We start from the raw sequence: 23,626 nt of genomic DNA on the forward strand, positions 1-23,626 counted from the left end.
TTGCTTCAATGAAGAGATATTTATTACAAAATTAAATTCCAAATTCTACCTCATTTTCCATTATCACCTGTACAAAACACATTTATAGCTCAAGGGAACATTCTCCCATCCACACCATATGGTACAGTAATTGCACCATTGTAGTTAAAAAGAATTCAGTTCAGACAGATGCACGCACACACCCCCCGGCATCAGTAAGAAAGGTTCAGGATACAGAACAGAATTACCAAAGAACCCCTCTCACTGCTGCTCCAAACTCTTGCTTAGCCCGGGGCAAGCTCTTCAAGGATGGCTCTAAACCCGGTCTTTCACTTAAAACACAGTAAGCTCACTTGGCAAAGTTTTAGAATCAATTACAAATTCAGCAGGAGTGGTATCTATGCTAACATGTGATAGGCTCAGATATTATTTGTGTTAACCATAGCCCTTGACATTCAAGTAAAGAGCATAAAAAAGTTTACAAAAAGTGAAGCTACTTGCAACCAACCACACAACCAAGGTCTTAGTACTTTAAAGAGGACAGAGAATTTTCAGTCCTGACTGCTTGCAGCCAACAGCCCCACCCAGAAGAAAGTATGCTGTGGAGGTGGTGTTCTTAGCCTCAGCCTTCCTTTCCCAGCAGGAAAGAGCCTTATGTTGCTCTTTCTAACAGTCCACACATTTCTGCTTTCATGACACACTTGCCCAGGTGTGGGGTCATGGGGTCCCTTGCTGTAAAGGGGAAAAATAGATACCTTACCTATATTCCCCAGCTGGCAGAGACACAGGGCACTGCTGAGGAGGTTTTCACATTGCCAGCAGGATCCTGAGAGGAGGAAACAGTGCTTGTGCACAGAGTGCCAGCCCAGAGGGTTACTCAGTCACAGCATGGAAGGGAAGCTGCTAAGCATGGCAATGGAGAATTTCAGGTAAATGCCTTGTGTTTCCACAGTAACAGTTGGTTTGCTCTCAAGTCCCTTAAAAACAATTCTCTGAAGGACTCAGGAGGGACAGGAGGGAACTATCACGTAACACATTTGTTCACCTTTCCATAACAAGGTTCTGGTTTTGCTCTCAGACCACGTGACACGTATTTATGCATTCAGGCTACTACAAGATGTCCTGTCCTAGCCCTTGTCCAGGCATCTGCATGAAATGGATACATAGCCCAAAAATTAGGGGAAGGAAAGACATGTCTTGTACTTTGGGCATTCCTCAAGAACCAGAAGGAAGGAAGAAGATATAAAAAAGTATATTCTGTCAATGCTCTTTGTGCATCAATCAGCCTTTCCAATCAAGATGCAAAAAGAAAGCCCTGTGCAGAATAAAGAGTGGTGGTGGCTTCCAGGGCTGCAAACAATGGTGGCAAACAGTGATGACACGGAGTCCTCCACCTGGATCAAAGGCAACCTTGGCACAGAAATCTCCATTCAATTCCTCCTCACAGTCACATCTGTCTCATAGCATGAGTGGTCCAGTTCCTGGAAATAGACCAGTCCCAGCTGCTGGAATAGATGTGTGCCTATCGATGTCCTGAAGCAACTGCTAGCAGAAACCTTTTAAGATGGATGGATTGCCTAGGATAAAGCTAGATGAGCCCAGAGGCCCTCTATCTATCTTTCAGATTCTGAAGAGATGAAAATAGAGTTTACACACAAAAAAGAATTTGAAGCAGGGAACATGGCAGCCTGCAGGTTTTTGTGATATGAATCCATGGATACAGTTTGATGAAATACTTTGTCAGTGATAAAAGGAGCCCTGTCAAGCAGGGTTCAAAGAGAGCAGCTGCTCCAGAGAACAGCACCTCTGACCCCAGAAAGCACTGTTAGCTATTTCCATGTGACTGGAGAAGAGGACTAATGAGCAGTTCTCAAAAAAAAACCTGAACTCATTCCACAAGCACAACGGGAAAAACTGAACTGAAGCAGCCCAAATTCCATCCCGAAAGCAAAGAGTGCCTTGCACTTATGTCTGTACCACTCAGATATTTCAAGACAGAGTCAGGAAGGGAATCCAAATTATTGTATTTTACTGACCTCATAAAATATAAGTTACTATTATGTTTCAGTAATGGCCTGACAGATTTTAAGAAGCAAATACTGAAGGTCAAATTCTAACAGGAGTAATTTTTCAGTATTTTTCTCCTGAAAGAAGACAGACAATGTACACTTACTTGAAAACCCAACCCTTGGAGTCCAGAGAGTGCAGAGGAAATGTCTGCCCTCTAGTCTTCAACGCAGACCTTTCAATCCTTTTAACTCCAGATGAAAAATAAAAATTCTGCTGGAAGTTGCTCCCTCTTGTGGAATAGCTAGATTTTTTTTCACTGTATGCCTCCAACTACTTACCAGCACACAAGACCTAAGAAACAGTCTCAATGCCAATCAAATGCTCTCAAGAAAATTTCTGAAGTGACAATCCTAAAGAAAAATAAACCTTTTGTCTGTGTTGAAAGAGAAGCTGGATTTGTGCATAGGAAAGTGGGATGGGAGCACTAAATTTGCCATCTTCAGCACTCAGCTGCCAATCCAAATCCAAAAGATTATTAGTAATAAAGAATGGACGGATCCTAGCCAAGAAACAGACTAATTCATCTTCCTCAGGCAACTCCTACAAAACTGACCCCTTAATAATAACTGAAGAAACCAAGGTTACTGACTCGATTTTTGCACTCCCAAGGTTTAATATGATGAATAAGGGGTGTTACAAACAGTAATTCCAAAACACAAGCTTCTTAGATTTTATTTTGTCGTTAATGCTAAGGAGAGTGTGTAACTGTATGTGCTGGAAAAAAATGCACTTTAAACCATGGCTTTTGCCAGCTCTTCTGGCGAATCTTCCTCATGACAATGGAACTCCCTTAGGAAAAGCTCGTATTGAGGATAGCAATGTATTAAGTCAATAATCTCACCAAGAGATTGGTGGATCACACTGTTACATGGCAGCATTGCACTGTCTGCCTTCCACATTGCCAACAGTTAACAATTTGCTGCTGCTGTCAGATCTGGCAGGTTCTGAAGAAGTTTGCAGCCTTCCCCCACATCCTTCTTGCCTATATATCACCTCTGTGAATTCCTGGCTCATGCAGGTAGGAGCACTCCCTGCAATAACAAGTGGAAAAGAATCATCAAACCCAGCAGCTAATTATTGCAAAGACTTCCCACCATGTACAAGCAGCAGGTGATCAACTCAAAACCTTTAGAATCAAAAGCACATGTCCATCCCATCTGAGCTAGTACCTATAGGAGTCACTTTCTAGAGAGATGTGACATACCAAGCCAGAGCCTTACAAAGCAAGCAGTTGCCTTACTGAGCAACGCTGGGGATCTCTACTAAAGAGACCCCAAAGGAAGTCTGACTGGAGTCTAGTCCCTCCCACAGAACAACCATGCTAATACAGCCCTTCCATGTGGTAGGAAATGCATTGGAATCCAAGATTTGGTAAGAGAAATAAATGCACAGTCCATTTTTAAAAGCAGACACACCCACCTGTTACTTTCCCTCTACCTGTAATTTTGATGCAAGGCTGTAAAGTAAAGCAAGAACTCTGAAACAAAAGGCATGAGTTCATTGAAATAGACATAAAAGAGTTTTTCAAATATTACTTCTTGAGATAGGAATACAGCTGTCATCTAAGTGTCATTCATTTTGGATATTACAAGGTAGCAACTTGAACTGTGACAAGAAATTGACATTGGATGAAGAGCAGGAAATGGAATAAAAGAAACACAGACAAAAATAGACCTAACACAGGACAAAGGCACCTGATAAATCAAATTCCACTTTCTTGGAAGGGGTGGATTCAACATCCAATGGCTCTTGACACTTCACAGACAAAGAATTTTTGCCAGGCCTCACATTTCCTTGTAATTTGATGTTCAGCAGTCTAGAGAAGGAACTTGTTCAACATGGGAACACTGAACAGATACTCTGGCACCAGCAGCCCATTCTGCAGATGCCACATGCATTGAGATGCAGCCTTCCCCTGAAAGCACAGGCACTGGCACTGAAATAGCTGGGAACAAAAGCTGAATGACAGCTGTCTGTAAGATTTCCAAGCTATCATTATAGTCTCCACTACCTCCCCATGCTGGTCTCCACAGCATACTGGGGCTGAAAATAAACCACCTGTCATTTCTACTGTAATTTCCTTGGCACCTTCAGACAGAACCCAAAGAAGCTACAAAGAGCTGAGCTGGAACAGTCTGGCCCTGAAAGCAGGCCTGCTAGGTGAGTTGTATAACTGATTAAAGGTGACCAGAGAGAAAGGCAGTATATAGGAATAAACAATTTCCATCTCTGCAGAGGGCCTGGGAGACAGGCAAGGCACAATGGCTCAGGAGATTTCAAACAGACCCTTTCAGTCAATTTTTAAAAATCCAGGGTCAGAACAAAAAAACCTTTAGACAGCCAAGGCAGCTAGAATGAAGGTCCCCAGATACTTATGGTAAGCTTTCAAAAACCTCCTCATAAGAAAGGTTGTTAATATTGATAGAAGTCCTATAGTGCTTCAAACTTAGATGACAAGAAGGGAGACACACACACATAGAGTGTACATGCAACTGCAGAGAGCCTCCAACTTGTACTGATCTGGCTGCTGGAATGCCACTGCTGTTGGACTGACATATACTGCTTCAAGGAATTGGCATTCAGGCAGCCAGTTGTCCATTAATATAACCTAAGGATTCCGGACATGAGTCTTTTAATTTAAGGGGACCTTGTCATCCTCTGCATCTTCCAATGCAGGCAGTGCAAACAAATGCCAAAGCAACAGGGTTACTATACCCAGAGTCCTCCAGAGAGGGCCTTTTATAGTCACGTCCTCAAAGCACCAGAATCAGCCTGACATGCAGCAGATCTCTTGTTTCTGATCCACTGTTCCCAGGCTTCCTTTGCTCTAGAATTCCCAGGAGTCCATCCACCGGAGCCCTGCCATGGGGCTGCTCGGGTTGGAGGCCATGGGTCCTATCATCCCATAGGACAGCGGATGGAAGAGGTAGAAGCTGTGGAAAGAAACCAAATGCCCATCAAACACAGCACAGTCTTCTGTCTCAAGAAGTTCACAGCCTATGGGACCTTTGTCTTTGACTGCTCTAAGCTCTACTGGGAACTTTCTAATCTCTGCTGAACTTAATATATACACAGCACATAGTTTCATCACATGTGGTATTTGCTTTTAGAATCTGAAAAAACCTACAATAATGAAAAATTTGCCTGTATTTGAGGAATATGTCACCATCATTGGGAATAGAACCACAAACCACTGAACAGCAGGTTTGGAGGAGAACAGAGGGCTCACACTGTGTGCTGCAACAAAAGAAAGATTGCCTGCAATGGAAAAATGCTCTGTAATGCTTTACAGGGACACAGATGCTGAATCTAATCAAATTTGAAGGTTTAGGATTGGGCTTGAGGATGTCTGACAAATTCAGCAGGGAAAAGAAAACAAAGGCTAAGGATAATTAACAGGCAGCAAGGTTTCTATTGAGATTGTCACACATTCCATTCATGAAAAGTTCAGCTGTACTCACCTGTACAGGATGAGCAGAACCAGTGCCAGGAATCCACCTCCATATACCCTTCTAGCTGTAGTGCTGGGTGACAAGAACCCAGCACAGAACTTCAGTAGTGCATCCCAGGTGATTCCTAGGAGAAGGAAGAGGTAGAAGTCAGAAGAACAGAGCTGCTGTGTTCACAGACTAGACTGATGAAACTCCATTAACACCAAAAGACCATGTCAATGATTTTTAAAATCATTTACCTTGGTAACCTTCAGAACCATAGAGATTGTTTTGTATCAGCAAAAGTTCTTTTTGTCCTACCTTTCCATTTGAATAAATACAAAAGAGATCTGGGTGCCAAATGCTAATGAAGTTGGTATAAAATCACAGGAAAAATGACCAAGGCCAAATTATAAACAGACATGACAGAAAGGTGTTGGCAGTAAACAAAGAGGGAAGTAACTTATATACAAGAATATATAAGAACAGTGAAATAGCAGAGACCAGGAATCCCACCTCTAAATTTAAATGCCCTAAGCATGAGATATGACTGCCTCTTCAGAGTGATTTTTTTAACAAAATTTTTTTAACAAAATTAACGGAAATTTTTTTAACAAAAAAACAACCAAACAAAAAACCAAAATCAAAAAGACAAACAAAAAATTTGCACTGCAAGCTGCTTTGTGAAAAACATTTTGAATAAATCAATGTTTTCAAGCACTTCTCACAAGCAAACAAGCAAACAAAGCCTATAAAAATAATAAACCCTTTAGGCTGAAAAACATTCCATTTAACAGAATATCACCTTTTTTCCTACCTTGTCTTCTCCAAGACTCTAGTATTTACCTGTCAACATGCTGGAAAAAAGCATGGCAGGAAAGTAGTGGTGGAAGTAGAGAACTCGTCCCATCATAAAGAAAGGGAGGTAATGAAGGAGCCAGCCCAGTGTGATCTGCCCTCCAGCATGTAGCACGACTCTGGACAGTTCTGGAACACAAATAAACATACTTCAGTAGAGAAAAACTCAGCTACAGTTCCTGTTTGCAAGCCTTAGCACACTAAGTAAACTCAACAGGAATGATCTTTGCAGGAAGTCATGTATTGGTCTGGAATTGCTTCAAGCCTCTGCAACATCCTAGCTGCATTCTTCATACACATACAAGCACTCTTCAGGAGAACAGCTGCCAGAAAAGATATACAAAGTCCTAAGTCTCAAGGCATGGCAGAAGGTTGGCCATGCTCTAAGTTAAGACCAAACAGGCAGTTTCTCCATTTGTGTCTCAGACTAAGTAGGTGATTCTGGTTTCTGAAGATTTTCAGTGTCTCTGCAATGAGAGCCATCCAGATGATCACTTTGTCAGCCCTTCCTGGAAAGAAGTGGTGCCTAGCTTTCAGAGCCTGGGGAAGGGACTAAGAGCTCTGGTGTCTGTATGCAGCTTAGCCAATAACATATTGTATAATTGAGTGATTTCCCATCACATTTTAGAACTGACTTCCCATAAGGAGATCTACAAAATGAAGCAACCATTGATGTAAACAGGAATGGTGAAAGTATGACTAATTAAGGCTTGTGAAAAGCTTCAAAACCTTGGCAATGGACATTATAAAGGATCATTTTATCTCTTGCATTTGCTTTACATAAATATCAGAAAACATTTCTTAACATGTCTTAAGACACCATGCAAACTACCGAGTACAGAGCACAGGCAGAGCTTGACAGCAGGGCATTGATCAATTAGCCTGTATCCCTTCCAGCCAATGTAGATAGCTATGCACTATTTTTGTAGAAGAACTGTGGCGTTCACTATTAAACTACAGCTATGAAGTTCCCACTCTTTTCCCCGTGGACACTGCTTGATAATCCAAGCTCAGTGGTTTCCCACCCTTGACACACTAAGTCCTGCCATCCACACACTTTTAAGGTTCCTGCAAAAGGCATTTATGAAAAGGAAGACTGACCTCACCTTTGAGTTCAGATGTCAGTTGGACACCTCTCTTCAGTGCTACTGCAGTGGCAACTGTTATCAGAAGATATAACCCAATAGTGACCAGATTTAGCCACCAAATCACCTACACAAAAGAAGAAGAAAGATTTGGGACTTTATGATGGAAGTGTGCATGTGACGTGCAAACATAAAGAGTACAATAAGAGAGACGGTTCAAAAGGAGAAGGAAGAGAACTGGCAGAAGCAAGACTAAGCTAAAGTTTGCTAAAGACATTGGCTTGGAACCTCCCACTCCAACTTACCGGGTTTCCAAGCAAATAAACCCGATAATCTGTCTCATTGACACCAGAAAAGCGCAGTCCCTGAGGAAAGAGATCAGAAGGGAGAAAACCAGATATTCATCAGTCCAGTTTGTATTTTGCACAGCGTCTAAGGTGAGACAAATTCCCATCTCAGGTGCTCCAAAATAAAGCTGACAACATCCTCAATGCAATTATAAGGTGTTGTGCTTCAAAAGGCACTGCAAAAGCACTTGAAAACAGAAAGGAATATGGATTGATCAATATACCTGGTAATTGATGGGCCAGTGCCAAGGTTTGGATGTGACTTCATTGTCCTTTGGTTTGAGGCCACTGTTTCCCTACAGATAAATTAACATAAAATTTAAATGAGCAGGCAGGTATGCTGCAATGCAGGCCCAGAAATGCCTGTGTACACAAACATACATCAATACCCTTCCTGAGTGAAAGTTCTTTTTTGACCTACATAAACACATCATCTTCCACAACGGTCACAACCAGGACTATGAATGTTCTACTACTACTGTGCAAGTAAAAATGATTTTTGGGCAGCAGAAGAGGCAGCATTCTCTCATCTCTCTTCTTCAGCTTTTCTGTCACTAAGGATACATGTTGCATAAGCAAGACCTTTTTTCATTAAGAGACTACTGTGACAGGTTTCTCTCCACTACAAAAAAAAGCCTCAAAGATTATTTCCATGGAAACTCATGCAGGTGCTTCCTTACCTGAGACAGCATTATCATTGATTGCCATGGAAACGCTTTACAAAAACACTTTACAAGTACTAACAATAACGTGCTTGACTACTTTTTTCTCTTTAAAATCTAAGAAGAGCTTCACAAACAGCAGCAAAGAAAACCCTAGACTCCTTTCTCAAAATATTAACTTCTCATTCTTCAGAAGAAGGATTGAGGAGCTGGAAGTAGAAGGGCTGTGGCCAAGAGGACAAAGAGCAAGCATAGGAAAAGACTGCAAGAGCAGTACACCTTGCAAATATTAAATCTGCTCTTTTAAAAAAATATATCTTCAGAGATACAAAAGGAAACCAGAAATCACAGCTCCTTGATGAACTTGAAAAAAATCAGAAGTTTTCCGTTTTCAATCCAAACACTTACTAGTTTTTTTAAGTGTCTGTTTAGCTGATTTTCCTTATTTTGATCACAGTAATATCCTCCTGCCTCACAAATACTAAATTTCCTTTAAAGCTTTACAGGAAGGTAGGGAAAACATTACATAACTAGGCTGTAACTAGATCACACCAACAGCAGAGCCAGGCACTAAGCACAAGGCTTCCAAACTTGGACTTGGAAGATTTAGCTCCAAGATCATCCTTTATTCTAAGTATAAATTCAAGTAGGTTGCTTGGGCATGCAAATTCTGCCCTAGCTTGCAGCCATCACCCAGGTCTCTCTGAAAGTGCTATTTGTTTTTGAATGCAAGAGAGAGGAGGAAGAAAATGATAATCTTGAATCAATGATATCGTACCCGGATCATAACCATGTGGGATTCTAGCAAAATTTCTGCAAAAGAAGGCTTCAAAACATCCAGGCTGATATTGGGCACTTCAGGGAAAAAAAAAAAAAAGAGAGAGAAATAGATTAGAAGTTTGTAGAAGTTTGTATGGTTTCCATTTATTTGCCTTTTTCATAATGAACTAAATTCTCTCCTCCTACAACAAATCTGCTTCCAGAACCTCTTTTATTTCTCTATGCAATTCATTCATACTCTAAACACAGTGGCTTACAGTCAGAAGTATCCCCCTGTGAACTTTATAACTGTTGCACTTCTAAATTTCCTCCTTTACTTCCAGGAGCAATAGAAATATATAAAAGTCCATGAAATAAATAGATTTGTATTTCTGGCTGCAAATTAAGAGACACAGGCTTCATAGGCTGCTGTTTATCTGTAAATGAGCCATAAGTAGGGGAATGTAAAATGCATTACAACAGAAGAGGAAATTCTACCAAGTCAACAGCCCAGGATTTCTCTCCTTTGGTTTGCATACAGTTTCTCTCACAGGAATAAGAACAGTAAGTGCTCTAATAACTCAGACCTCAGCCCAATTCACCAGAAATTTTGTTGAACAACCTGGGCCAGATGAGCCTGTGGAACATACATAACTCCTGGATGAGGCTGCAAGGCCCACCTGTCATTTCTGGCAAACTCAGATCTCTGTCACACACTATTGATTTCTTGATGGTACTGCAAAGTCATCATTTAGCACACCCCCAGAAGGAGAAGGGAAAAAATACACCAGAACAGACTGGATCCAAGCTTTTTTAAAAATCATTGAAATATATATGACATACTCATATCAATGACAACAGTTCCCAATTGAACAATGCTAAAAATAACAGCCTGTATTGGAGTGTTCACATTTTTGTAACACATTAAAATCTCAAAGTCCTTAAAAAGTCTTTATACTTCCACTACACTTCAGGCATTATCACCAGCTTCCAGCACAAACAGTGAAAGAGAAAAGGGCTCTGCAACCCTGCACATACTCAAGCTCAGCAAGTTTGCACTTAAGCTGGGAAAGAACACATACACTTCAAATGCAGCATGCCAGTTACTGCTATCTGATAGCTCATCCCTTCCTTTAAACAGTAAGCCAAGATGCACTCTCAATCGAAAAGGGAATAAATTACTTACATTTAGGGTTAATATGATCTTCAAAGTTCCAGAGGGAATTGGGTGTCTCTTTCAGGTATGGTGTGCAGGTGACTTCTACTTGTTCCCAGCCCCTGAGGATCAGCAGAACAGTTCACCACCAACCCACAGGAATATTCAATATTTCCATTTTGTGTTTAGTTTTTGCCTATTTAGCTTTATACTTCTCCATAACGCTTCAGCAGTTCCATTCTTACATACTATAGAAACCATGCAGAAACCAAAACAGATCTACAAGGCAGCTGCAATCAAAATTCTACAGAATAGTTGAACCACATTTCTCACTTTCTCACCCAAAAAGCCCTAGGGGGATATGTGGGATTTTTGAAAATTATGTACCTTGCCCACTAGAAAGAAACTACTTCTGATTTAACCCTTATAGTCCCTCCAAAGAAAATCACCATCAACAAGTCGATCCATATCTACAAGAACTGTATTACAGAAATAAAACAATTACCTTAGAGAATACTAATAACTGTTCTTTAGTCTGTCACCCTATGTCTAGCAGGTCACATCAAAGACTTTGGGAGAAAGTGCATCAACTCTGGCAGAAATATGACAGATTAATAGGGAATTTTCTATCAATCACCACTTAGCAAATTTCACTAATTAAGTAATCCATTAAATAATTACCATTAAATTCTCTGAAGGACAGTGATTACCACCCATTAAATAAAAAATATAAAAATCCAATATACTCTAACCATCCTTATTTGCAGTTAACAAGTTTTTTTTTGCCCTCAGCTGTTACTATCATCAACATCTTGTGGCAATAACTTCCATTCACATAGCAAATTGTTAGTGGGGAAAAAAAACCCAACAAATCAAATCCACAATGTCTTCTGAATGCTCTTGATGGAGATTGGCTTTTTTGTTAACTGAACACATTATGTGCTCATGAGCCCAGCTTTATGGTGATGTCTAAGTGGCATTTGCACTCCTGGTCAGGCAGCTGGCAGAGATACTTGCCTGCTCTGTGATTCAGCATCCACAGGATACTTTAGAGTCTGGTTTTACCACAAGACAGAGAAGGGAAACCTAGAATTTCCTAAGGAAACCTAGGGAGGCAGCTCTCAAAACAGCAGCAACATGGAGTGCACACCTCTGTCTCAGGATCCATGTCAGCATCCCACATGGTGCAGCTTTACAGACAGGGCAGCTTGCTTCCATCAGCTGGGATGTCTCTGCATACACCTCATCTGGATGATGAAGATGCTTAATTCAAGGATTTATAAAATCCCAATGCCTGCTAATAGCAGTTTGTAACCATTGCCTCGCTTCAGATGCTGCATGCAAAAATGGCAAAGGTCTTCTAATCACAAGGTAAATTAATACCAATAGAGAGCAGTTTTGAAGATTGTGGTACAGAACAGCATGAACTGCCCCAGTTTTCAGTGATTTTTGCAAACCCCAAGGATAAATAACATGTTAAATAACACGTCTATCATCCGCTTCTGGCTTTACTGGAGGACAAGATCTATGTCCATGCCACTCTTGGATCTCTTAGTAAGGGATATAATTTTTCAGAGCTGCATACCTTCACTGCAATAGACTGCATAATCCTAACCCAGATCTCCCCCTCTGGTCATATGCCTAGTACCTGCTACTTACATTTTTATTCTTTTAAAGAAATGGGAGAAATGTACTTATTGCTTAGTCCAGAAGTACCACTGAGTAAAGGAACATGTCAGCTCAAGGCCCTGCAGGGGTGGATGGGGATTACAAACCATTTACCATTTTGGCAGAGTCTTTCCAGAAGATCCCAATATACAGCCTGTGGCCACGTGGGTTAGCCGGACCTGACTCCGTAGGACTTTGATGAGCTGCCCAGTCCTTCTGCCCACCACCTCAATCCGCCAGAAGTCATTGGAGTCTCCTGTTCCATTCTATCATGCAGACATGCCATTTGAGAAAAAAAATTACAAAAATAGAAAACAGAAACAAAACAATGCCCAAACTACACGACACACAGAACTGAAGCACTGCAAACAGGAAATTCTGAAACTCCACCGGGTGCAAAGTGAAAAAAAACTAGCCCAGACCAGCCTCACTCACACTTCACGGAAGAGATTCCCCATCAGGAAGACATCATTCTAGACATAAGCAACCACTCACAAATACATCTCTATCTTGCCAACCTTAATTTTGTTTGCTTTCAATTCATTCTTGACTGTAGCTCAGCGTTACAGCATAAACAGGGGCAACTTGGCCACTTCACAAAAGGGGTTTAGGCAACAGATCTTTGCATTTAGAAATTCAGCCCTCAAAGCATATTCCATCTTTGTGATTCAAAATTCTGTCATCATTCTGTCAAAAAAACACTTGTCTATGTGACAAGGCCAAATACATAAAATAATACTTGTCAGAGCAACTTCAAGGTTGCTCAGTTTGTCATTTCTGGAGTTGAATGCTGCCAAATCTAGACTGACAGTAAAAGTTGGAATTATTTTTTATCTGTGTTCACATTAAATAGACCTTAAATATGAGATAAGACATTTCATACTACATCAGTTTTTTCCTTGAGGATGGCAGATGTCCATCTATCATCCTGGCTAACAAACTAAAAAAAACCCAATAAATTCCCTTGGCATGATATGAACTCTTCCCAAAAGAAGCTTTTGTTTTATCTTCCCTTCACTTACTATTCCATAGCCAGTGACCTGAAAATGCTTCCTTGTCAGGGGAGCCTCATGCTGGTGACTGTGCAGATTTCTAGAAGTTCTGAAATGAAATTAAAAGTCAAACCTTTGAACCCTGTCAATTTGTGATAAAAACATTGGTTTGAGCCATTCAGAGATCTGCCAGTACTCTAACTACTGAATTCCAGCTGAGGGCACAGCAGGATGCAGCCTTAACGGGATGGAGTGAAACTGTCACTTTCCAGCATGTGACTCTGAGCTTATGCCACACTGGGCAGTGACAAAAAAGGATGACAGCATGAATAAATTCAACCCTCAAAATACAATCAAACATCTCTAAAAGGAAAAGAGATTGGTTTTGGTTTGCTCTGTTTTGTTTTGTTTTAATTAACAGTAAAAGTGTGACAAAGAAACCTGTCTTATAAGAAGAAAAGCAAGATCCTGACCTTTTGTGAGTATCAGTTTTGCTTTTGTGGGGAAAGACTGTACCATTTAGGGGGAAATCAGTGGGCACATTTAGCACCAGCACAGTGCAGACAACGAGCCTCCCACGCTGGCAGAGTCTGCCAGCTGAGGCAAGCAGAGAAACCTGGCCACAGCCCATCAGTCCTTGCCAAAGGTGCTGGGACAGTGCCCATTGTGCTGCTGCTGCCCAGCTGCAGGGACACTGCTGTCCCACGGGATGTGCCACAGGCCAGCCCCACGTGCCACCTGCCGGATCCTTCCCCAGCACCACCAATTCACTCCCGTGCCAGAGACCTCAGCAGGACTTAACCCATTTTGCCTCATCATGATGTTCTCATCCTCGTTACCATATATTTGATAGTAAACTTCCAAATTAAAAATTTAAAAAAAAAAAGTCTTATAGTCATTTGAAAACCTAAGCAATGGTTTGTGCATACACCATACTGAATACAATACAACATGATTTCCTGGCTCACGAGTTTAGAGGTTCTGTTAAGAAATCAAAGCTGTGAAAGCACAAAGCATTTTGGCACGGTGACATTACACTAGATAAAGACTAGATATTAAGTCACTATGGTTCCCCTGCTTCCTCTTAGGTTTTCCCTGCAGAAAGGGAAGGGATCAGCTTCCATTTTCATTCAAAGTGTTTGACTGCTATGATCTCAGTGCTGTTGAGAACTTCAGCGGGTGGATACTGCCAGTGAACACAGGGACAGGATCCTTACAGTACACTGACAAAAAACCCCTATATTCTACTTGTCTAGGAAATTCAGCATGGAGATAGGCAACAGAATGAGGGTTTTGAAATTGCTTCTCTGGAAGAGTTACCCTGATTATTGCACCTCACACAACTGAAGAAATCTCCCTGCTACTTAGGCAGGTAGTTCTAATAAAGTTGTGTGGTTCTCTTTAAAGTTTCTTATTTAATATACACTTTTCAAAACATAAATCACAGAAAAAAAACTCTACAATCCCCACACTGGAAATTCAGATATACAGATACTTCTGTCACACAGCCTGCTTGTGCTTGTCTAACCACAGTCTCCAGCAGGACAAGTCTCCCACCAATTCTGTTCAATCACACAATCTCTCTGAATCCCAGAAATCATCCTTACTCTTTATGTTCCAGACGAATAATATCTCCATGCCTCACAAACTCCACAGGGCTTGAGGGGTCAGACAGATCTGCTGAAGGAAGACAAACTAATCATATCAATGCACTGACAAACTTACCAGAGTCTTAGAAAGTTTCTTGCTGATGCTCGTGCCTCAAGCAGATAATAAAGCAAACAAAGTTGTGTTGACTCTAAGCCTGATCTAAAACATTGCTCTAAACTCTAACCCTGAGAGCTGCTCCAAAGAATGTGAACTATAAATGCCTCTTGCAACACTGATATTTTTTCTTATATATCTTATTTACATTTTTTGCTATTTAGACAATTCTTGTTAATTTTTATAAATACATGCATCAGGTAAAGAAAGGGAAACTGCCAGAGCAAGCATGCCTCAGCTACATACACTACATAATCTAAACCAACAGCTTTCTGCACAAACCATAGATAATCACATTCAGTACTCTTATCTTGTCCCAAGCAATCACCCACAAAAATCTGTCAAACACAATGTACCAGACTGTAACAGGACCCAGCTTTCCCAAGACTCTTAGCCACAATAACAGATTGCAATAAATATTAACTCAGTTCAGACAATTTCCTCTCTGCTGTTATTTGCAGCCCTACACAGCTGAAAAATTGTCAATGCAACCTTCAGCTAACAAAAGCTTATTTACTTCAGCTGTACAATCTGAAGAAGAACCAAAAACACAGTAGACACACATACAATGTAAATCAAGAGACAGCTTCCCCTTGTTCTTCCTCATCTCCCCCTCATATCCTTGAAGGATACTCTGCTCCGGAAAGAACTCAGAATATTTATGTGAAAAACAGAAGCAGCAGTTATAAAAGGCACTTAACTGGTTTTTGTTACCTGTATCTGAGTCATGTTTCTTTATGATCCACAGGTTATTCAAATCTTTATGTAAGTAAGCAGTGACCTGAAATGACAGGATTAATTATTTTACATAACAAGAAAAAAGCTGTTGATAGCAGTCACACATTCATCAGCAAATCAAAGCCTCAAATGAATGCACCAACCACACAGAAGTCCTGGGATTACTTTTATAACACTGCCCCCTAGAAAACCAGATATGGGGCACTCCTTAACCCAGATGACACCTCTTAGCTAGAAGCACTACACTTCATGGCAGTTCTCATGCACCAACAGCCTTCAAACACAGCCTGACCTCACCTCACCCTGTTTCAGAGGCTTCTTCTACAACAACAGGATATCCAAACCAGAGCTCTTGAATAATCACTGACCACTATCTGAATCAGGAGACAGAAGCAGCACTGGCTTTACAGACACTAGAGATTTCTGACAACAGGCTGTGACAACCACAATACTGGCCAAGAGATCCAGGCATGGTAAGGATTCAGAGATCACCCATTACAGCTACACAGCTAACCCCTGCCAGCCTGCTCAGCCTCACACAGAGTAACTGCACCTACTGCTACCATGGACACAAAGAGCATCTTATTCCAGGCTGCTGCTGCCCAGAGCACATGGAACTGTACTCCCTCTGCCCACCCTCCTCTTAGAGAGCAGCAAGCCCTGCTCTGTGGGACCCTAGCCCAGAGCCCCACCTGGGCCTCTGTTAGGTGGGAGCAGATGGCCCAGTGGGTGGGTGAGAGGCAGAACAGAGGAGAGGCTGTCAATGGGGAAAAAGGAGAGCTGGAGGTAGAGCCTCATACCTTGAGGTCAAGCCATCAGGAGAGGAAGAGAAAGTGAAAGCAGAGAGATCACTTTTTCCTCTCTAAATCTCCTGCAAATTCCTCCCTAAATTCCCTTCCCCTCTTCAGAGCCCTCAAACTACCCTAGACCCATTGTCCTACCATCAGGGCAGGGAGCCCACCCTTTCCCACTTTCCACAAGAACTCCCATTAGTGTCCTTTCCAAATTGGCTTTCCCTGCTTTTAGTGTCATAAAGCATGATCTGCACTCCAATTTTGCCTGTGCTTGAGGCAGTTTAGCATGACATCTCCATACACTGTAATAAACATTAATGTCATGCTAGAGTACTAGAAATTCTGTGCTAGAATACTAGAAATTCTGATTGTGACAAGCAGCAAGAAAAAAAAAGATTGAGACAAAATTTTCACTTCTGGAAACTTCCTCCTAGCCACAGAGACAGCAGGGAGTTAAAAACCAAACACTTGTGTTTCTCTGTCAACTTTCTTTCAAGGATCTCAGAACAATTTTTAGACACCAATAATCAAACTGCAGAATGCATCTTAGTAAAAGTGCAGAAACAGCAAAGATTTGTGAAGCTTGATGATGATGGACAAAAATAAGAAATCCACTTAATGTTTGTACTTCCTAATTAGAGATAGTTACATGATTTCTGATTTCTACTTTCACTTATTGCTTAATCATTTAATGAGAAGCCCTTAGCTCAGATGGTTTCCATATGGCTACATTAACTTACAAATGCACAGTATCTAATTTATTGAGCAAATTCTTTGGTGACAGATAAAGGAAGCAAGGCACAAAGGAGAGGTATTCATGTAAGTTCACAGAGGCCAGTGGCTGGAGAAAAACAATATACAGCAGTTCTATTCCCCTGCTTTTAATATACAGCCAGAAAAGCTGTAGGATAATGTACTTGTTTTAAACCAATTCTAAAGCCTTCCTTGAAGTAATTTTCATTATGGAAAACTATTCTGAAGTCTTCCTGGACTCCATCTATGGACGGTGGTCTAGCAAAGCCTTGTTACTGTAAGTCACCCCCCAGGTGCAGTGTGGTAGGCTCTCTTCAAGCCTCCTTTTTAGTCAGAGTTCTAAGCCAAGTGCACAGCTCTGGCACTGAGAGGGTAAGGGACGCTGAGTAAACACATAGTTCCTACCAGTTTGTCCCCTAATGCCAAATACAAAAAGAGTAACCCAGTGGCTGTAGACACAGGCAATAGCACCACAGCACACCAACCTGCTGCTGGCGAGCCCCGACGCCCTCGGGATAGAGGTGCCAGTGGGAGTGCAGGTATCCCCCGGCCATCCGAAGGTTCTTCACTGTCACCACAGACCCATATGCCAAATCTGCATGAGAAAGAGGGAGGAAAAAAGACATAAGGCAGCTCTCCTGTATCTCCCCCAGCTAGGCTACAGTGCTCGATTAAGCAGGCACTCTCCATTGTATAGATGGAAGTTTGTCTCCTGTTTGACACATTACTCCACAGGGCTCAATGCAAGCTTATCTCCCATCCCTAACTAGGATTCAGTGAAACTGTTACATAACATTTGGCTGAAACACTTCAAACTCTCCCACGAAGTTTTAACATAAACAGATGTGGTAAGGCATTCCTTTGTTTGTAATTTCATGATGAGACTTTTGAGATAGCTTTCCCTGAGAGTATTACACTGCTGACCCCTACAGCAATACAAGAGGGAAGGGAGGCAAGCTCAGCTGTTGGATAGCAGAGCTGCTATACTGGCCTAAGACATCTTCCCTCCTAGCACCCCAACAAAAGTGAGAGAACTCAGCCTTGGAGAACAGACCTGATGCTCCCCCAGTGACAGCTCTGGAACAGGGAACAGCCAGAAAAAAGCTGAAGTAATCAGAAAGTTAAACCATTCTAAAGGCTCAGTAGTCCCTAGCTAAACTGAGGATTAAGAAACAACCACAGAGCCTTCTTTTTGCTAAATTTAGATGCATTCTGAATACAACACAGCTGGACCAGTGGCATGCTGTATCACAAAAGCTGATAGTTTCCATTTACACATATTTTGGAAACAAATCTCACATCTGAGCACCTACAAATCTAAGGTGAACAGGAAAAACATCTTTTTGTTGTTTCAAGCAATATAGAACCAAAGAATAACAAGATGCATGCACACAAGTCAAAATGGCATCTTTCCCTCTAGATGGAATATGATGAAACACTAGTGACCATGCACTGAACATGGTGGTATTTTCAGCCTTTTTCTTTCTGTCAATACATAAAACTGCACAGAGGAAGAGCATGAATCTGACCTTGACCATGGAAGGCATAATTCACACTGCCCTGCACTGAGTCACAGGGACACTGTTTCTATTTAAGTTCTCATGTACACTGACAACATTCAGAGTGCTTTATTCATGTGGACACTCACGCTCTGGAACGGAGACATTATGAAGATTGTTCCCAATCAGCTGGGATTGAAATGCTGAACTGAAGAAACCATCCCCAGGACCACTACAAAAGACAGCAAAGAATATGACAATTCAAGGTCTCATTAAGCAACATCTCTGTCATGCATTACCAAGTTGTCATTGTCATTAAACAAATCTCTGTCATGCATTACCAAGTTGTTTTTACAGAAGAAAAATTATAAAACAACTGGGCATCTGAAGAAGAAGAGTGAGTGCAGTTCCCTTAAGAGGCACACTTCTCTAATGTTGTGAATCACAGCAGATAGAGACACTCTTGCAGGAAATTGTCCAGAGCTGCAAGGACTTGAGGTCACAAAATGTACATGCTGGCACTGCACAAAACATCAGAACTGTCTTTGAGGGTGTTCTTACAACAAATAAACTGACCCGCTGTCAGGACAGATATAACAAAGCCTTTCTCTGTGACACCTGTAGTCTTACTTCTGCTAAGAGGTTAGTGGTAAAACCAGTAGACTTTAACTGAAAAATAACAGATTTATTTTTCTATTCTTTTTCTACAGTGAAATCCTTATTTACCTTATTTTTTAATGCTGGCATATGGAAAACATGGCCGTTTTACTAGCTCTTGCCTTGTAAAAAGCATCCCTTGGTTGCAAGCATTCAGGAAAGAGCCCTCCCTTCAAGCACATTCAGACTCTTTTAATCATAGCCATTTTTCAGGAATGCAATGACTTTTTAATCACAAAAAGACAAAGAATGGAGTTGAGACATTTTCAGGTCCCAGAAGGAGAAGAGGAAAAAAATGAGACAGGAGGTTTCGTTAGGTTACTTGCTTGGCATTTCAGAAAATCTCAAGCTCAAATTCAATTTCACTGCCAGCTTGGCCAGAGAACTGGGGAAGGGAATTAAACAAAGAGACACAGCTTGTGGCTGTGCTTCTGACACTGAAAGTGGACTACTATATAACCAATAGACAAGCAAAGACAAGTAATTCTTCTGGAGAAAACATTGTGAAATACCTTCTATTTAACACTGCAAAATGAACAGCAAACATAGCCATGTAGAGGGCAAGTGGGAGGACGATGAGGCAGAGTACACGAGCCAGTAAATGCTTCCCAAACATGACCTGTAACAAACACAAGCTGGATCAAACATTGCAGGAACAACTTCTCCCCTGATTTCACAAGACTCTGAGCAGCAGTCCTATGGCTGGAGCTTGCTGTGCAAGAAAGCACACCAGGTTGTAGAATTATCTCAGAAAGGCCCAGAGAGAGGTAAAAGCTGAGGCAGACCTTGCTGCGCATCTCCAAAAGCTGGAGCTATGGCACCTCCAAATTTTAGGGTCCTGGGAAAAAAGACAAAAATAGGCAATAGGAAAGTTTAGTGCTCCAAAGTGCTGAGCATCCCTAACTTTGGCAAAGGAGGTTGGGCAGCCCCCATTGAAAATACTTTGAGAGCAAAGACCTTAACTTGTTTATCAGTGGTACACATCTTGACCCAAAATCCTAGCAAAGAGATTGCTCCCAAAAAAGTAACTACCAAAGCTAAGCAAGGGAGAAAATGAAAATTTGTTCCCCCAGTTAGTCTATGCAAATGTGAATGTAACCAGGACATCCTGGGGATCTAGATATGCTTCACTTACAGAAATTACCTTGCTTAGCAAGGATGCTCTCACACTGCAACTTCTAGCGCTGCTCAGTCAGAAGCTACAGAAAAGTCAGCAGCAAAACCAGTTCTTCAGATGTCCCAAAATGAAAGCAAAATATTTTATTTCAACGAATTGAAAATGTGTTTTGCAAACAAATACTAAAGAAGCTATTACATTTTCACATCCTACTGACACGGCTGGTAGTAGAGTAAATAATGTAAAATAGAGGGTGGATAATAAATAGCTGTGGAAGAAGAAAAAAATAAAATAGCAAAAACTGTTTGCTAAATGGCCACAATAACTTCAAAGTGAATGAAAGGAGATGCACTTGCTATTCTACATATTATTTAACATGATACCTATCATAATCATTAAGCTAATCATTCTCCATCCTTTAGTACCAGAACCAATTAACTCAGAAAGAATGGGAAAAGTTGAACATATTGCAAAACAGTGAAGTCAACAAAGGAAAGAGCTGTTCAGTTCAAGTACTTCAGCAGAACACTTAATAACCACTGGACACTTAGAAACTAATGCTGATTGATGATACATAACCAAATATAGGCAGTGGAGAGGCACACGAACTACCCTCCAGTTCCCTACTTAGAAAAGCCTCAATATGCTTCAATTTTCATGAAATGGTTTTCTTTAACTAAAGACTTCAATGCAAAGTCAAAGAAAAGAAAGTGCATGTGAAGGACAGCAGTGAGCAAACCAGAACAATGGATCAACACAAGCTGAGAATTCTAGAAATCAAGTTAGTCTCCAAAACATTGCATGTAAATAATCATGAGTAGCTTCCTAACAAATGCAGAGGTAAGTTATTCAGGCTTTCAGGAGATTAATCCCACCTTTTTTTTTTCCCCGCTTCTCAAGCACCAAGGTTGCCAAATAGCTATTCAGAAAGCATCTACCTTCTGGAGTAAATTTCTTTACATATTCTAACACTCGGGGGTTTGCTGCCTTTGCTGCCAGCAGCACAAATGAAATCATTGTGCAGCTGTCTGCTGGCACAAAGCTTAGACATGATGGATTTGTTCTATTTCAAATGCAATTAACTGACTTTGCTCAAGAAGTCTTTCTCTGGAGTTGGAACATTGAATCTTTGCAGCCCATATTGATTCACATTAATTAAAGAAAACAAATCACACAGGAGGAATAGAAAAAGTCCCCCTCATGCTCCCACTGTTTATAGGACAAACAAGACAAAAACAGTAAGGGAAAAAATCAGAATTTTCAAGCTTCAAAAGAAGCTGAGACAAGAGGAGAACTGAACACCTTTTAAAAGATATGACTGAAGAATTTTTCTTCCTGCTGGTTGCAAGACAGCAAATGGTACATCAAGGCGTTTCTCCAAATGGCAGATTTCACACTTCGCAAACATAAAATGCAATATATTAGACAAGGACACTCAAACCCACTAGCAATTTTTTTAAAGCTCAGAAGAACTAAATGTGTGTGAAATCAAGAAGGCTGTGGCTGTCTTCATCCTCTAACTAGCTATGGATATTGCAGGTTGTAGAGCATTTCTATGACTCGTGATCCTCCTGCTCTGCAGCTTCTGCCCCCTTACTGTCAGGAAGCAGAGCCTGAACTCACACTGCTTATGCAAACTAAGTGGCCAGGCAGCACCTACTCCTTGGAAGGTCAGGTAACAGTGCTGGACAACATCTTGCTTTTGGGCCACTGTAAAGCCAGTCCCAATGAGCATTTTTAGCTTAGACTGAAAATGTAGCCAACTAGAATGGTTAACAGTTTCTCTCAAGAAAAAGTAACAATCTTTCTGCTGTGCTTGTATACTATTACGTCCTGCTAATATGTTTGGTTTTTTTCAAAAGTGTGGCAATAATTTTTTCGTTATAACCTTAATCTCCTTTTTTCATCACCATATCAGATGCCCCTCTCTGCTCCAGACAGAGTACCTCTGTTTGGGTACATGCAGGGCTGTCAAAGACTAGAAAAATTACAAAGCAAACAATACAAAGAAACACTTAAAGTAAAGAAAAGCCTTTGAAACTCACCAGTGACAGGCTGAGGTTCCCCAGCAAGTCCCATAGGTCATAGATTGTGTTCAAGCCAACCAAGAGGACTACAAAAAGGCCAACAAATTTTACCCCCATTGCTCCAGCAAGGCTCACACCAGTCAGACTCAGCCAGAACCACCAGGAGGCAGAAAATGGCCTGCAGGACCAGTAGAGCAAGTCAGTAAATAAATTGACGGCTAAGTCATTTTATGGTCTATGATCACAAAAATAAGTAACAGATCAGTTACCCCACAAAATTACAGTCCATCTTCTCATGAACCCATAAGAAGTGGAAAAATAAGTTTTTTCATTTAGTTTAAAATCACACAAGGATACTGGTTTCAGATACAGGCTTGTAAAGCCTTGATACAGGCTTCAGGTACACTTAAGCCAGGGGCAACCCTAGATCTCCCATTCAAGGATGGAAACACAGACAGCAGGTATAAGCTAAAATACTAGTGTGAAGAAAGTCTGACTACATGGAAGTTCAGAAAACAGAAACAAGAATTTTGCTCCATGAAGTGCAAACTTACTTCTCTCAGAAATTTAAAGACATGGGGAAGAACAAGAGGCAAAGAGCAGCCACCTGCACTAAAGCAGGAAAGCCTTAGCGGAAAACATCTATCCAAAACACAAACAAAAGCTGCAGCAAAAAGCAAACAAATTATAAACTGACATAAAACTGAACCATAGAAAAGAGATGAGCAAAAATGACAGCAGAATTCAAAACCTATTTCCTTCTGATTCCTAATGCTCTGATGCTTCTATTTCAACTAGACAAAATCCCCATGACCTGCTAAGCAACACGATAGCTAGAGTTGGCTTTTAATTTGTAGAGTATCAACTACCTTGACAACAGGATTAGTTCTAAGATATGAAAAATAAATTCAGGTCAAGGCACACAGAGCTGATCAAGCACTGCCCTGTGATTTAGTGCTTGCATTCCCTGGGGAATGTGCTGTAGATAAGGATGCCCTTGGACAGCTGTACATGATGCTGCAGGCTGCATTTCAGCCACACAAACTGCAGACACACTAAGATTGATACGATCAGTTCTTGAATGTTTCATGAAATAAAAACTGCTCATATATAATACAGAATTTCAACTTTTTATGTCTTTGAATTTGGGATGCATTTCAAGGAAACTACTCTGTGTAGTCCAGCCACAAAGAAGCCTTCTGACACATCCCAATACCTATAAACAACCACCCTCTCTGGATGGGTCAACAGCAAACATCCTTAGCAACTT

General features: G+C 41.1%; 1 protein-coding gene across 3 annotated transcripts in view; it reads right to left on the reverse strand.

Annotated features, from left to right (window-relative positions):
• POMT2 (protein O-mannosyltransferase 2) overlaps nucleotides 1–23,626 on the reverse strand; it is a 27,955-nt gene continuing 4,329 nt past the window's right edge. Inside the window, exons 6-22 of one of the 3 annotated variants that reach the window (XR_009486989.1) lie at nucleotides 22,375–22,534; nucleotides 19,725–19,831; nucleotides 18,705–18,787; nucleotides 17,542–17,651; nucleotides 15,486–15,552; nucleotides 14,615–14,687; nucleotides 13,038–13,116; nucleotides 12,130–12,281; nucleotides 10,378–10,469; nucleotides 9,211–9,287; nucleotides 7,995–8,066; nucleotides 7,729–7,788; nucleotides 7,445–7,550; nucleotides 6,327–6,467; nucleotides 5,511–5,625; nucleotides 4,765–4,982; nucleotides 1–3,080 (exon numbers count right to left, since the gene is read on the reverse strand). Coding sequence is in view for 2 of the 3 variants with exons in the window: in XM_059850051.1 (XP_059706034.1) it covers nucleotides 4,877–4,982; nucleotides 5,511–5,625; nucleotides 6,327–6,467; nucleotides 7,445–7,550; nucleotides 7,729–7,788; nucleotides 7,995–8,066; nucleotides 9,211–9,287; nucleotides 10,378–10,469; nucleotides 12,130–12,281; nucleotides 13,038–13,116; nucleotides 14,615–14,687; nucleotides 15,486–15,552; nucleotides 17,542–17,651; nucleotides 18,705–18,787; nucleotides 19,725–19,831; nucleotides 22,375–22,534 (1,600 nt within the window). In the remaining variant the exon portion in view is untranslated. Of the gene's footprint in view, nucleotides 4,983–5,510; nucleotides 5,626–6,326; nucleotides 6,468–7,444; nucleotides 7,551–7,728; nucleotides 7,789–7,994; nucleotides 8,067–9,210; nucleotides 9,288–10,377; nucleotides 10,470–12,129; nucleotides 12,282–13,037; nucleotides 13,117–14,614; nucleotides 14,688–15,485; nucleotides 15,553–17,541; nucleotides 17,652–18,704; nucleotides 18,788–19,724; nucleotides 19,832–22,374; nucleotides 22,535–23,626 lie in introns of all 3 variants that reach the window. The other 2 variants (XM_059850052.1, XM_059850051.1) reach the window with 2 other exon arrangements.

Source organism: Haemorhous mexicanus, chromosome 6 (assembly GCF_027477595.1).
Source record: "Haemorhous mexicanus isolate bHaeMex1 chromosome 6, bHaeMex1.pri, whole genome shotgun sequence".
Taxonomy (NCBI): Eukaryota; Metazoa; Chordata; class Aves; order Passeriformes; family Fringillidae; genus Haemorhous; species Haemorhous mexicanus.